Source organism: Tenrec ecaudatus, chromosome 4, assembly GCF_050624435.1.
Source record: "Tenrec ecaudatus isolate mTenEca1 chromosome 4, mTenEca1.hap1, whole genome shotgun sequence".
NCBI lineage: Eukaryota > Metazoa > Chordata > Mammalia > Afrosoricida > Tenrecidae > Tenrec > Tenrec ecaudatus.
In genome coordinates, this window is record NC_134533.1 from 80,293,522 (window position 1) to 80,308,738 (window position 15,217).

The 15,217-nt window shown below is 39.2% G+C and overlaps 1 protein-coding gene and 1 non-coding gene across 2 annotated transcripts; both read right to left on the bottom strand.

The window, feature by feature from the left end:
* Positions 1–6,719: 6,719 nt before the first annotated feature.
* On the bottom strand, positions 6,720–8,066 carry LOC142446966 (protein maelstrom homolog). The gene is given in 4 exon segments (XM_075548678.1): positions 6,720–6,983; positions 7,020–7,503; positions 7,505–7,896; positions 7,899–8,066. Coding segments are annotated over 4 exon segments (1,308 nt in total).
* A 6,990-nt stretch (positions 8,067–15,056) lies between these two features.
* On the bottom strand, positions 15,057–15,190 carry LOC142447648 (small nucleolar RNA SNORA42/SNORA80 family). The gene has a single exon (XR_012784313.1). It is a non-coding gene; the product is annotated as a small nucleolar RNA SNORA42/SNORA80 family (small nucleolar RNA).
* Between the last annotated feature and the right edge of the window lie 27 nt (positions 15,191–15,217).

Here is a 15,217-nt window from a genome sequence, read left to right on the forward strand (position 1 = left end):
TTTTCCAATGACTGATTCTTCCTCTTTCAGAGGAATACAAATATGAAGAAATCTTATTATTTTAATCTTCAAAAAGAAGCCCTGATGGCACAGTGGTTAGGTGTTGGGCAGCTAACTGCAAGGGCTATAGTTCAAAACTATCAGTTGTTCCATGGGTGAAAGACTTTCTACTCCCAGAGAGTTACAGTCTTCAGACCTCACAGGTACAGTTCTACCTGCCCTAGCGGCATGCTATGAGTTTGCGGCAGCTCTATAGCAGTGAGTTTGGTTTTGAGTTTTAACCTTCAAATATCCTTATTGCTTATTTGAACATATGGAAAATGATACTTAGAGGCATTATTAGCTTGCCAAAATCACATCATTAGTAAATTAATAAACTAATAAGTAAGATTTGGGGCTCAGTTTTTGTTAACTCCAAAGCTCTTTTTACCTTAAACAGTTATAGAAACATTCTAGTAAATAAGACTTGACTAACAATTGCTTACTATTAGAAATGTACCTCAACTCCTATGAAGGTCTGTCAAAAGTATTGTTACAAAATTATGAATCAAACTCACGACAATGAGTCCATTGCTTTATTAAACAAAAATTTCACAATGTGAAGCTATTGTTTCTTGATCTATCCTCAACTTAGGTCTACACGCTTTAAGGAAGTGTTTCCATCTCTCTCCAACCCTTTCCTGAAGAATTCTAGACTCTTCAGTTTACAACACATCAAAATGGCAGTTTCGGTATCCTTGAGGGTGAAATCCTGTTCCTTTCCAATGTTCTTTGAGTTTGGGGGAACACAACTTTGAAAGAGCAACATCAAAACTGTAAGGTAGTGAGTGGGGTTAGGTTAGTCCTTGTTCCCTCCCAAGAAGGCGCAGTATGAACATTGTCCGGATGGAAAAGAATTCCTGAGTGTAATTTTCTTGGCCTTTTTCTCCACAATGCTGTTTTCAATAAACGTTTTGATAATAAGTCATCATAACTGTACTGTGTCCTTTAAGGAGAAATATTAAGATTACTCCTTTGGAATAAACCATCATAAAACACAGTAACCATAAAAAAAACCAAAAAAAACCCCCACAGTAACCATCACCTTTTGAGCTGATCTCTGTACCTTGAATTGAACTAGTCCAACAGATTTCCTGGGAAGTCACTGTTTTTTAAATTCTTTTTAATCATTTTATTAGGGGCTCATACAACTCTTATCACAATCCATACATACATCAATTGTGTAATGCAAATTTGTACATTCATTGCCCTCATCATTCTCAAAACATTTGCTCTCCATTTAAGCCTCTGGCATCAGCTCCTCACTTTCCCCCTCCCTCCCCACATGAATCCTTGATAATTTATAAATTATTATTGTGTCATATCTTTAACTGTCTGATGTCTCCCTCCACCCACTTTTCTGTTGTCGGTCCCCCAGGGAGGAGGTTATATGTAGATCCTTGTAATCGGTTCCCCCTTTCCAACGCACCCTCACTCCACCCTCCCGGTATTGCCACTCTCAGCGCTGGTCCTGAAGGGATCATCTGCCCTGGATTCCCTGTGTTTCCAGTTCCTATGTATTAGTGTATATCCTCTGGTCTAGCCATATTTGTAAGGTAGAATTGGGATCATGATAGCGGATAGGGAGGAAGCATTTAGGAACTGGAGGAAAGTTCTATGTTTTATCGTTGCTACACTGCACCCTGACTGGCTTGTCTCCTCTCCGCGACCCTTCTGTAAGGGGATGTCCAATTGCCCACAGATGGGCTTTGCACACTCCCCCTCATTCACAATGATATGATTATTTTGTTCTGATGATGCCTAATACCTGATCCCTTCGACACCTCGTGATCGCACAGGCTGGTAAGTAAGGCACTGTTTTGAATGGGCGTTTTTTGGGGGGGCGTTTTTTTAAAAGGCATTTTAACTAGACCCAGACAAGTGTATTACTAGTTGTGAGAGAACATGCCTGCAGCCATGCTCTGATTCAAGAGACGTTTAAACACATTAAAAAAAAAACTCATGCATGTATGAACTGTAACCCAATACTTTTTTTTAGCAGTACTTTTTTTAACTTACCCTTGTATGTGAAACAAAATTGAATGTTTGTTTGTTTTTAAGATCATTTTATTGGGGGCTCTTACAACTCTTGTTACAATCCATACGTCAATTATATAGACATATTAGTATATATATTGCCAATGTTCTTTTCTAGACATTTGCTTTCTATTGAGCCCTTGGTATCAACTTTTTCCCCTCCCTCACCCCCCTCGTGGCCCCTTGATAATTATATTGTATTCATATCTCACATGGACCGGTCTCCCTTCCCCTCTGGTTTCTGTTGGTCTTTCCCCTGGATGGGGGTGTGTGGTTATGTGGCATTCATTGCGATCCATACCCGCTTCCACTCCCCTTCCCCCTACCCTTTTGGTATCGCTATTCCCATTCTTGTACCTGGGTTCCATGTGTCCTGAGCGTTACCTGTGTACATGTTCCCATGCAGTCCAGAGTAGGAAGCAGCACTGGAGTCATGATAGTGGGGAATGAGGAGGCCTCAAGGGATCAGAGATAGAATGTTTTATTATTATTTTTTGAGATAGAAATGTTTTAAATTAAGATTTTAAACTTTTAAATGGTCCTTACAAAATCGGCATTCTTTACACCATTTTGGATAGTAGTTTTGGCCTCATACATATCACTCAAAATGCATAACCTTTGAGTCAGTAATTCCATTGTAGTAATTACGAATCTGGGTAAATAAATATAAAATTTAAATTGGAAATTTTTAACAAAAAATCCTGAGTCAAACATCGGAATGTAAGTGGTTTATTTGGATCAGAGTCAGTGGTATTAGAGTGGAAAAATGAGATAGGGAAGGGTGGTCTGGTTACTAATGTAAGCAACTGGGGCTCAATCGCACTCATGCAGACTTCACGAGGTGTTTTACCTAAGGGTGTTGGAGTGTTGTGTCAATTATGACTCATAGGGATCCTGTAGTATAGACTATAATCCTGCAAGGGTTTCCAAGGCTGTAATCGATGGGAGCGGATTGCCACATCCTTCACGTGTCGAACAGCTGGTGGGTTCCAGTGCCAACTTTTCATTCAGTAGTCTCACACTGAGCTGCTGCACTGCCAGGGCTCTTTCTTACCAGATCAGCTCATAGCTAGTCAAGGTAAGAAACTATGGCCATTGACCAAATTATAGATTTAATTTCAGGGTTTTTTTTATGTCTAAAAAAAATTCTACTTGGTTTATCTAAAAGCAATGCATTTCTCCATCAATCTTCTTCATCTTTTACTCTAATTTCTTTACCATATTTATAGGTTTGCATTAAAATCCTATGTGAACCCCAGCATCTGCGCCATTTATGGATCTTTCTTCTTTTGATTTTTGGGTCACTTTGCTCTTCTTCTAGTCTTTTGCTAATATTGCCTTTTAAAATCATAGAGGGCAGAGTTTATAGCTCTCACCTTTCGAGGACAGCTTCTTTCTCCTGTCAGGCCTCTGGATGAGAAAATGATTATTACTTTGGTCTAATCAGTAGTTAAGCTGATTGGGGTAGTTCTTTTAATCTTTAATTGCGTTGCTCTTTGGCTTTAAAAGCCTTGAGAGTAAGATAGATTCTACGTATATTTTACGACCCTCCCTATTGCAACATGTTGAGACTGAGGCACCACACAACCAGTCTTTGCATCAAGCCATGTGCACAACAAAAATCATACAGCACTGGGAGAGTGGAGGGTGAGTGGGTTGGAAAGGGGGAACTGATTACAAGGATCCACATGTGACCTCTTCCCTGGGAGAGGGACAGCAGAGAAGGGGGGAAGGGAGACTCCGGATAGGGCAAGATATGACAAAATAACGATGTATAAATTACCAAGGGCATATGAGGGAGGGGGGAATGGGGAGGGAGGGGGGAAAAAAAGAGGACCTGATGCAAGGGGCTTAAGTGGAGAGCAAATGCCTTGAGAATGATTGGGGCAGGGAATGTATGGATGTGCTTTATACAATTGATGTATGTATATGTATGGATTGTGGTAAGAGTTGTATGAGTCCCTAATAAAATGTAAAAGAAGAAAAGAGAAAAAAATGATTAGGGCAAAGACTGTACAGATGTGCTTTATACAATTGATGTATGTATATGTATGAACTGTGAAAAGAATTGTATGAGCCCCAATAAATTGTTAAAATAAAAAAAAATCATACAGCAGGATCTTCCATCTTCCATGTTGACCTAGAGCATGGAGCCAAATACTTGTTATTCTCCCATACTCAGCAAGGCTTAAAAGCGAAAGCTAGCCTGTGGCAGAGCAAGGTGGTAGCTTACGGGAGCTATCTTGCTCATTTCTCCAAAAGTAGTTTAAGTACCAGATAGATACATATATAAAGTATATATAATTATATACTACTCCTACGGAAGTGTTATTTACTTGTCTGCGTATCAGCGGAGTGCTTCTACACAGCAGAGTGAGGTTGTTTATGAGCTGCACATGCCCAAGGTCATTAGTCCTGAGCCCTTTAGCGGCACATCGAGCTCTTCTAAATTCTGGTGGTAGATTGAATCTTTGTTCCCAATGCTCCATAACCTTCTTGTATTAGAATTACACCTATGTCCTTATAACCAAATCATTATTTTGGGTCTCCCACTAGAATAGGCAGAAACTATCTCCCTCTGCTATGTGACTTATTTTGGTCACTGACATACGAGCCACTGTGACAATGGGTCAGGAGGCCTGGTGCCATCGTTCCTCTGCTTTGGGCTGCGAATCTCAAGTCAGCAGTTTGTGACCACCAGTTGTTCCATGGGAGAAAGACTTTGTACTTGCTTAAACATTTCCTGTCTCAGAAACTCACAGGGCCAGTTCTACCCTGTCCTGTAGAGTCACCATGAGTCAGTAATGACTGGTGGCAGTGAGTAAGAATGGATCAGCTCCAGGGTAAGAGCTCAGCACTTAGATGTGTTTCTTGTTTGCTATCTTGAACTCCAGTGACATTCCATGAAAAGGACATGTCCCAAGAGCCACTGGTCCAAGGAGAATGAGGAAATTTGTGCAGCAGGTTTGAATCTATGAGCAATCTAACACTCAAGTCCAACTGATTTCAGCCAAGCCCAACGGAACTACAGCGAACCTGTGGGCCCATGGGGGAAGAAATAAATATTTGTTGTTAAAGTTCATGAGAGTTTAAAGTTGGTTAATATGTAGCAAAAACTGTTTAAAATCAATGGTTAATATTTTCACATTAAAAATATACTTTTTTGCTTTATGAGTTTTTAAAATGTTCATAGTGAAATGTGGAAGATAATTTATTATTCTGGAAAAAGTATGAGTTTTAAATTAGTCTTAGGCTTCAATTTCATCCTTGCTTGCTTGCTTCATAAACTTTTGAAATTCACTTCCAGGTTTCTTCTTTGTTCAGTTGATTGATTGCCTTAATACCTGATTAAATTGGATATTCCCCCCCCCAATATTCTTATCTGGGTATCTCTACGATTGTTATACTCATTCCAAAGTCACATTTTACATTACTGTCATACTTGAGCAGTTCCACCTTACTGAGTCACCATCCGTCAGAATTGACTCAATGGCAGTGAGTTTGGAGTTTCTTTATCAAAATCAGAATGTTTTACAGTTTGAGATTTTAATTTAGAGGCGGTTTTAGTTAGCTAATATGCATTCAGCAGAAAATATTAATAGTTTTATTTTTCTTTTTAAAATCATTTTATTGGAAGCGTATACAACTCATCACAATCCATATATCAGTCCATTGTGTCAAGCACATTAGCACATTTATTGCCACCATCATCCTCAAAATATTTTGTTTGTTTGTTTTTAAATCATTTTATTGGGGGTTTGTACAACTCTTATCACAATCCATACATCCATCCATTATGTCAAGCACATTTGTACATTTGTTGCCCTCATCATTCTCAAAACATTTGCTATTTATTTTTTCTTATAGTTAAAAAGGTTTTAAGATAATGACTGTATTTCAAAAAAAGAGCTGATATCAAGGGCTCAAGTAGAAATGAATTGTTTTGGAACTGTTGATAGCATCATATATACAACTGTGCTTGATATTGTATGATTGTTATTAAGATCAAGACTTAGACCTAACACCATTGGAAAACACATAATTGTTATTAATTTAAAAAAATGACTATTTCAGAAGTTACAATTTACTGAGCATATGTCAAGCACTATGGAAAATAAATACACCACCTTTTTCTTTAAAAACAAACGTACCAGGGCTCTGTGGCTCAATGGATAGCGCACTGGACTCCTACCTCTTCTCAACACGTGATTTAAAAACAAATGTAATTTCTTCATTCATTAATACTAAAAAAATATCTTTTTATTGGAGGCTCATACAACTTTTTTCCTTTAATTTTTTCTATTAAAATCATTTTATTGGGGCTCATACTTTAAAAAAAATCATTGTTTTGTGGGCTCGTACAATTCTTTTTTTTTTTTTTTTGCTCTTATAGGACCCAAAACTTTAATAGCTTTCTCACATTACAGTCAGGAAATAGCATCAGCCCCCCCCCAAGATAAAGAAAAGCAAAAATCCAAGTTCTTCTCCAACCACAATTATTTTTAATCTACGAAACGGAATTTCCTTACAAATTAAGTAGCTTTAATAGTACTGATATTTTTATCCTTGATGTGCTCTGTTTATTGACTGCTCTAAGAAGGGAGGTTGGGCTGTTACTTTTCCAGAAATTGAAAGTACCATCATTAAGATAAGGAAGAGAAAGATTTGTATCCATCTTTCGGGGACACGTAAGGTGACAGTGAGGTCTCACAGTTGGAGAATTTATGGATACTGCCAGGGGAATTAGAAATGCTTTCTAGCAGACGAGTAATGCCTCTTCCCCGGACACTGCTGTTTTGGCCAGAAATTTTCACTCCAGATGGGTAGTCATCAGTGGGTATGTTTGATCTTTGGTAGTGATTAGAAGAGTTAAAACGAGGATATCCTGTACTCTCAAGCCTTAGCTTCTCAAATCTAGGCTCATGAGAAATGAGAGATGTCACCTGGTAGCGCCCTGCATCCAACACCACCATTTTGGGTGTCATGCTGTTACTGGCCTCATAATCTTGGAGTGGAACATGAGCCTCTGTGAGCTGGATTCCAAAATGAGTGGCTAGAGAATTACTGATGCAATACGCGATCTTCTTGCAAACAGCGAGAGCACAGCAGAGTATATCATTTTCTTCATGCCACTTGCACCTTGTGTTGCTAGAATAATCCCACATGGCCACATCTAGGAGGCTCTGAACCCAGGTCTTAGAAGGCTCCTTGAGGAATTTTTCTTGGTAGATTCCCACTACTAGGTCCTCCACAGTAAGTAGGTTCAGATCATGCCTGATTTCTGATGTCTTCGCCATATGCTTCAGGCACCAGTTGACTCTGGGTCTATCATCAGACTTGCAATAGATAGGCCGCCAGTTCCCTGGGTTTGGATGAATGAAGCTATACAGGTTTTTTAACACCGTTGCATGGTCATGCCCAGATTCAGTTTGAAATAGGAATCTTGTGGCTAGAATCACTTGCAGCCTGACAATGAAATCTAAATCCTCGTGGAATTTCACCAGGATTTATGAAACTGTGGAAATCTGCCAAAATACCATCTTGGAGAGAATATTTAACACAGCCAATTTCACAAGGAAGGAAGCGCTGTTCACAATGTGGAGGTAGCTCACCATGGCTAAAAATGTTCAAAAAATAAAAAACGCCTCCAAGGAGAGCTTGATCATTTTTTAGAGACAAGCTTGACATATCCGGGGGTGAAACATTCTGCTTTGGTACAAGCATGCCTGGCCTCCTCAGTGTTGTGGAAACAGGATTCTGCTTCTCCGAAGGCCCAGACTCCTTTCCCTGGGCGGCCCTCCACTCCCGGGCCATTTCGGCATTTCGGCGTATTTCTCCTTTTCTTCCTCCCTCAGGAGGGCCCAGTCGGCGGAGCAGTATGGGATGGCATCGGCGACGCGAGCCACCGGCAGGCCTCGCTGCCGCAGTTCAGGGATCTTCTCTTGCACGAAGAAATAGTAGGCATTGCGGCTGGCCTTGCGGTTTGGCATGGTGAGCTCGGCCAGGCGTCGAAGCGGACCTGAGACGGCGAAAACCCGCCCGCGCCCTCGCAGGGCTCCCGCCCTTAGTTGCTCATACAATTCTTATCACAATCCATACATACATCCATTGTGTCAAGCATATTTGCACATTCATTGCCCTTGTCATTCTTAAAACACTTGCTCTCCACTCAAGTTCTTGGCATCAGCTCCTCATTTTCCCCCTCCCTCCCCGCTCCCCCTTCCCTCATGAGCCCTTGATAATTTATAAATTATTATTTTCTCATATCTTACCCTGTCCGACGTCTCCCTTCACCCACTTTTCTGTTGTCTGTCCCTCAGGGAGGAGGTCACATGTAGATCCTTGTAATCGGTTCCCCCTTTCCAACCCACCCTCCCTCCACCCTACCAGATTCACTAATACTTTCACAAGGTTAAAAAGTCCAAAATGAAAAAGAGAGAATCAGGTGAAAAGATTTATTCTTACCTTGGTTACTTAGGTTGCCCTGCCCAGAAGCAATTAAGGTTACCAGACTTTTGTGCACTATTTCAGTGATACACATGCAAACACACACAAACACATCTCCCCCATGATTTAAAAAAACAAATGCAGTGTAATTATGCTACACACAGAGTTCCACACTTTGCTTCCGGATTTAACAATATATCTTCAAGATTGTTCACAGAGGTTCTCAACCTGTGGGTTACGACCCCTTTGGGGGTCGAACGACCCTTTCACAGTGATTTCCTAAAATCACATAAATATTTCACAATATATAATTACATATTACTTTTTTTAAATGAAAAACTTTATTGGAGCTGGTAGCTGGAAGTCAGCAAGCACTCGGTATCCTTCAGCCCCAAATTTACATATTATTTTGTGATGACTCACTATGCTTTAATTATGTTCAATTTGTAACAATGAAAATACATCCTGCATGTCAGATATTTTATTTACATCATGATTCATAACAGTAGCAAAATTACAGTTATGAAGTAGCAACGAAAATAATTATATGGTTGGGGGTCCCCACACATGAGGAACTGTATGAAAGGGTCGCGACATGAGGAAGGTGGAGAAACAGTGTTCTATAGTATCACATAAAGAAGAACCTAATTTTCCTTTTTAAAAATTAAACACATGCAAACACAGTATTGGTGCAGTGGTTCACTCAGTGATGGGAGGACCATGATGTCAAAATTATCTTTATAATAATACCAAGTTGTTATTTCTCTCTGCCCATCACTAGGAAGTGTACAGTGGAGTTTTCCAAGGCCTATGTGTTCTTGCAACGGAGTGAACGCACAATCGGATCTGCAAATCCAGCTGTTCTCTGTTCACCAGACATTGAAGACCTTTTCAGAAACACCAACCATGTCACTGTTCGCACTTACTGTTTTTTTGTCTTTCAGAAAAGATAATTTAAATATAGTGTTATTTATAGTAACATGTATAAGCTTTACTGCTATTTAAAAAATATCTTTTAGGTTTTTATAAAATTTTCACTTCTTTTTTTATTTTGTTAAGTTTTCATTTCTATATTGATAAACATTGGTAAGTATAATCTATAATCCATATAAACCAAAGCAATTTGGGGACCACAATACATTTTAAGAGTGGTCCTAAAATGACTATTATTTTTGCACAGATGTATCAACCTTTTTTTCTCTGCTGCTGAACAGTTATTTGGAATTTGTTGCTACTACAAACAATGCTGAAATGGAGATCCTTTATGCAGTGTGTTTCTTACACACGTGAGTAAATGGGTCAGCAGTACCCTTAGAAGTGGAATTGCAGAATCTCACTGTGGTATATATATATCACCTGACTCTATACTTACAATAACCCTGTGGATGAGACATGTCATTAGGCCCTTATATATGAGAAAATGTAAGCTTAAGGAAATTACATACTTTCACCAGACTTATAGGGCTACAAAGCTGCTACAGAGACAGGAGTTAAGCTATTTTATTAGACTCCTTTCTTTGGATAACTATTCTGATTTATGGTCTCTCCATGCAGTACATGCACACCCTTCAATGTAATTCACTTATCTGATGACAGGTTCTATTCCTGCCCTGACAGAAATTATTTCCTGGCATATAACCATCTTAAAATAGGGTAAATGACCTGGGATTTCAAAGTAAATATCAGTACCAGAGAATGACTTAAGTGATAAGAAGAATAGAATCTTTCATTTGGACTCAAGAATTTTATTGATCAAATGATTTGGAACATGAATTTTACAATGTAATGTAATGAATATGATTTCAAATACTTTTCAGAGAAAACTTAATAACCTGTCTTTTATGTAAAAATAACATGCAGTATATTCATTTTTTCTGCCTGAAATATATAGGGCACTGCTAATGCTGATTCAGCAACATTGTTTTCTGTTTGAAGACACAAAACATAGAGACCTAACATATTTTATACAATTGTAGTAAAATTTCTACCAAACCTGGCATTGATGTGTTTTGAAATAGTTTCTATACTCTGAGCCTTTCAAAGACCTAGTTTCTTTTTATAAGTTGCACTGCCTGTACAGTGAAACTAATGAAACCCCACTTACATGGGTCATGTTTTATATTAATAATTTTACTTTTTCCAACTGCTTGCCAAATAGGCTTCAGACTCCTTAAAACTTAGATCCACCTATATTTTTGTCTAGAATCCTCTTCCCCCTTTTTTTGCCTTATATTTAGTCCTTAAAAACCTGCCAATGGTGAGCTCTTCAGAAAGGGCTTCCCTTACAATGCCCAGTCTGAGTTAGATAAGTCTCCCATGCTCCCACAGAGCAGTGTGCTGTTATACTGTGATCATGATTCATGTTAGTGTAATTGTTATCACACCCAGCAGACTCTGAGCTCCTTAAGAATGGGGGCCCTGTTGGATGATTTTGTTACATGAAGGAACAAGTGAATAAAATTTTAGTCATATGTGTACAAATGTTATAATTTCTTTCTCTGTATATATATATTTATGTACATATATATACACAACACATATGTGTATATGCACATCTACACAATATTTATTTAGGAAATAATATTGTAGAGTTTTTCTATTAGTATTCATTTGTTGTATGTTCTTTTGCTTCTTCATTCATAACAAATGGTAAGGATAAATATATGGGAGTAAAATTTTAAATTGAGAAATTTTAACCATGATATATTTTCTATTTATTTTAACACTTTTATTGTAAAAAATTAACATATCATATGATTCAATAGTTAAATCATATCAAGAAGAGTTGTACAATCATCTCCATAATCAGTTTTAGAAAATTTTCTTCATTCTTGTGTTCATCATTAGTAACTCCTCATTTCCCCCCCAACTTCCCCTGCCACACCCCAAGAAACCACTAATCCAGTTACTGTCTCTACATATTTATCTCTCCTGGATTTCATATACAGAAAAACATTTAAGAAAACCCAAACACCAAAAACCTAACAAGAATAACAAACTAAAACAGATAAAAACCTCAATAAAAGAGAAAGCAGACTTAAGTGGAGAGCAAATGCCTTGAGAATGATTGGGGCAGGGAATGTATGGATGTGCTTTATACAATTGATGTATGTATATGTATGGAGGGTGATAAGAGTTGTATGAGTCCCTAATAAAATGTAAAAAAAGAAAAGAGGAGAAAAAAATGATTAGGGCAAGGACTGTACAGATGTGCTTTATACAATTGATGTATGTATATGTATGAACTGTGATAAGAATTGTATGAGCCCCTAATAAATTGTTAAAATTAAAAAAAAAACAACAAAACTTTTCGTTAAAAAAAAAAGAGAAAGCAGAAAATACTAAAAGCTAGAACAAGTGTAAAAAAGGTCATAAAGGAGATCAAATGGTAGGATGCTAAGTTTTAACTACATATGTAATAATCTGCTTTCAATTGCACTCTGCAGGACAGCAAGGGCATTCACACCCCTGGTCCCTGGCCAGAGGGGATTCACTGGGGGTTTAATCCATGTGCATTTCACCTTCACTTTTTTTTTAAACTGAAACCGCTTTGAAATGGGTCATAACTACGCCTGCTGTAATTGGCCTTGCAATGCTCTGTCCAGTAATAGCTATGAGCTGAAGGAATTTACTGAGCCTGCACTCATGTGAGGACCCTGAAAGTGGGTTTCCATGGTCTCCCACAGCCTTCTGCAAACCAGGTGTACACAATTTAAGCTGATACCTTTAGATTTGGATCATATTATTTAAAATCCTTGGATCACATAGACAGGTATACTGCTTCCATGTGGATTTAGCTCTGATGCCTCACCTAGATGACTGCTTGTTTGAAGACAAGCCTTTAAGATCTCAGACCCTATTTAAAATAAATAATTTTATTAGGGGCTCATACAACTCCTATCACAATCCATACATACATCAATTGTGTAAAGCACATTTGTACATTCGTTGCCCTCATCATTTCTCAAAAACATTTGCTCTCCACCCAAGCCCCAGGCATCAGGTCCTCATTTTCCCCCTCTCTCTCAACACCCCTCTCCCTCATGAACCCTTGATAATTTATAAATTGTTATTTTGTCACACAACGGCTGGAGCCAAAGTGGGTGAACAAGTAAATGTGGTGAAGAAAGCTGATGGTGCCCGGCTATCAAAAGAGATAGTGACTGGGGTCTTAAAGGCTTGAAGATAAACAAGCGGCCATCTAGCTCAGAAGCAACAAAGTCCACATGGAAGAACACACCAGCCTGTGTGATCGAGTGGTCCCAAAGGGATCAGTTACCAGGCATCAAAGAACAAAAAATCATATCATTGACTGCACACCTCCATGATAGGATCGCTGAAGACAAATGGGTGCATAAGCAAATGTGGTGAAGAAAGCTGATGGTGCCCGGCTATCAAAAGAGATAGTGTCTGGGGTCTTAAAGGCTTGAAGGTGAACAAGTGGCCATCTAGCTCAGAAGCAAAAAAGCCCACATGGAAGAAGCACACCGGCCAGTGCGATCACGAGGTGCCAAGGGACCAGGTATAAGGCATCATGCAAAAAAAACACAATGATATAAGTGTGTGTATGTATGTGTATATATGTGTATATGTAGATGTATATATATTACCATATTAAATGAAGGGGGAAGTGCAGAGTGGAGACCCAAGGCCCAAGTGTCGGCCAATGGAGATCCCCTCATAGAGGCGTTTAGGAGAGGAGATGGGTTAATTAGGGTGCGAGGTAGTACCGATGAAGAACACAGCTTTCCCCCAGATCCTGGATGCTTCCTTCCCCCAACTACCATGATCCGAATTCTACCTTGCAGGCCTGGATAGGACAGAGGCTGTACACTGGTACATATGAGGGCTGGAGGTACAGGGAATCCAGGGTGGATGATACCTTCAGGACCAAGGGTGTGAGGGACGATGCTGGGAGAGTGGAGGGTGAGTGGGTTGGAAAGGGGGAACTGATTACAAGGATCCACATGTGACCTCTTCCCTGGGAGAGGGACAGCAGAGAAGGGGGGAAGGGAGACTCCGGATAGGGCAAGATATGACAAAATAACGAGGTATAAATTACCAAGGGCACATGAGGGAGGGGGGAAAGGGGAGGGAGGGAAAAAAAAAAAGAGGACCTGATGCAAGGGGCTTAAGTGGAGAGCAAATGCCTTGAGAATGATTGGGGCAGGGAATGTATGGATGTGCTTTATACAATTGATGTATGTATATGTATGGATGGTGATAAGAGTTGTATGAGTCCCTAATAAAATGTAAAAAAAGAAAAGAGGAGAGAGAAAAAAATGATTAGGGCAAAGACTGTACAGATGTGCTTTATACAATTGATGTATGTATATATATGAACTGTGAAAAGAATTGTATGAGCCCCAATAAATTGTTAAAATTAAAAAAAAAAGAATTGTATGAGCCCCTAATAAATTGTTAAAATTTAAAAAATTGTTATTTTGTCATATCTTGCTCTGTCCTGACCCTATTCTTTCTGATCGCTGGGCATCATCTAGTTTCTTCAGCACACTTATGTTACCACCCATAACTTCAGTGATCTCTTCATGAGGGTAAGCATCAAGCAGAGCCACTCCGTAAGAACTAATTATTCTTAGACTGGGGCTAGAATTAAGTGAAAGTCTCAAATTCATTCACGTATCTATGGTTTATATGTCTGTGGTTCACCTTGGCATCATTGCCATGTTAGGTTAGAGATAATTTTCAATCATCCCCCTTGGAGCAGCATTTCCACTGCCAGCAAGTCAATGCTGACTCACAGCAACACTATAGGGGAGGGTGGAACTGTCCCTATATTTTCTCTAATTAACTTAAAAGATTCTCAAGGCTAGGATGGCTAGCAATGCATAATCTCCAAGCTGGAAACTAGGAACTGGTTTTCTGGGAACATAGTGATCAAATAATTTGAATAGCTAGCCAGCATCCCTCCTTGATGATCTTCATCTTTGAACTCCACAGCATCAAGCTCTGTCCTGTGTTCTCAACTAATCCTGTATTTGCCTGTTTGAGTTCAAATAGAAACAACTCGCTGCCCTTAAGTCAATGCTGACTCATAGCAATTTTTAGGGCACAAAATAACTGCCACCGTGCATTCCCGAGACAGTAATTTTACAGGAGTAGAAAGCCTTGTCTTTCTCCCTGGTGTTTTCAAACTGCTGACTGGTTAGCAGGTCAACAGACAGCCCTCTACACCACTGGGGCGCCTTATTGGAGACAGAGGTTATTTCACCAGGTGAAATTGAAATCAGGTTTGGATCAGTCAACAGTCGTTGGATATCTGCTATATGCCAAAGTATGGTGCCTCTTTTAGGGCCTATGTTAGAATGATTTGACTTTTGTTTTAGCTAACTTTTTTATTTTTAAAATAATTTTATTGGGGCTCTTACAATTCTTACATCCATCCATTGTGTCAAGCACATTTGTACATTTGTTGCCATCATCATTCTCCAAACATTTGCTTTCTACTTGAGCCCTTGCTATCAGATCATTTCCCCCCTCCCTCCCCCCTCCCCCTTTAATTTTTTTTTTTCCACTGTGCAACCCACTTCAGTGCCTGAAGCCTATGGGGTAAAGTCAGGCAATGGTTCGGGGATACAATTTGCTTTGGCATGGGACACTATGAGAGGTCCATGGGATTGGACCTGCCATAAATCCAAACCCATGCCACCCCTTTAACTTTTTACACCACAAA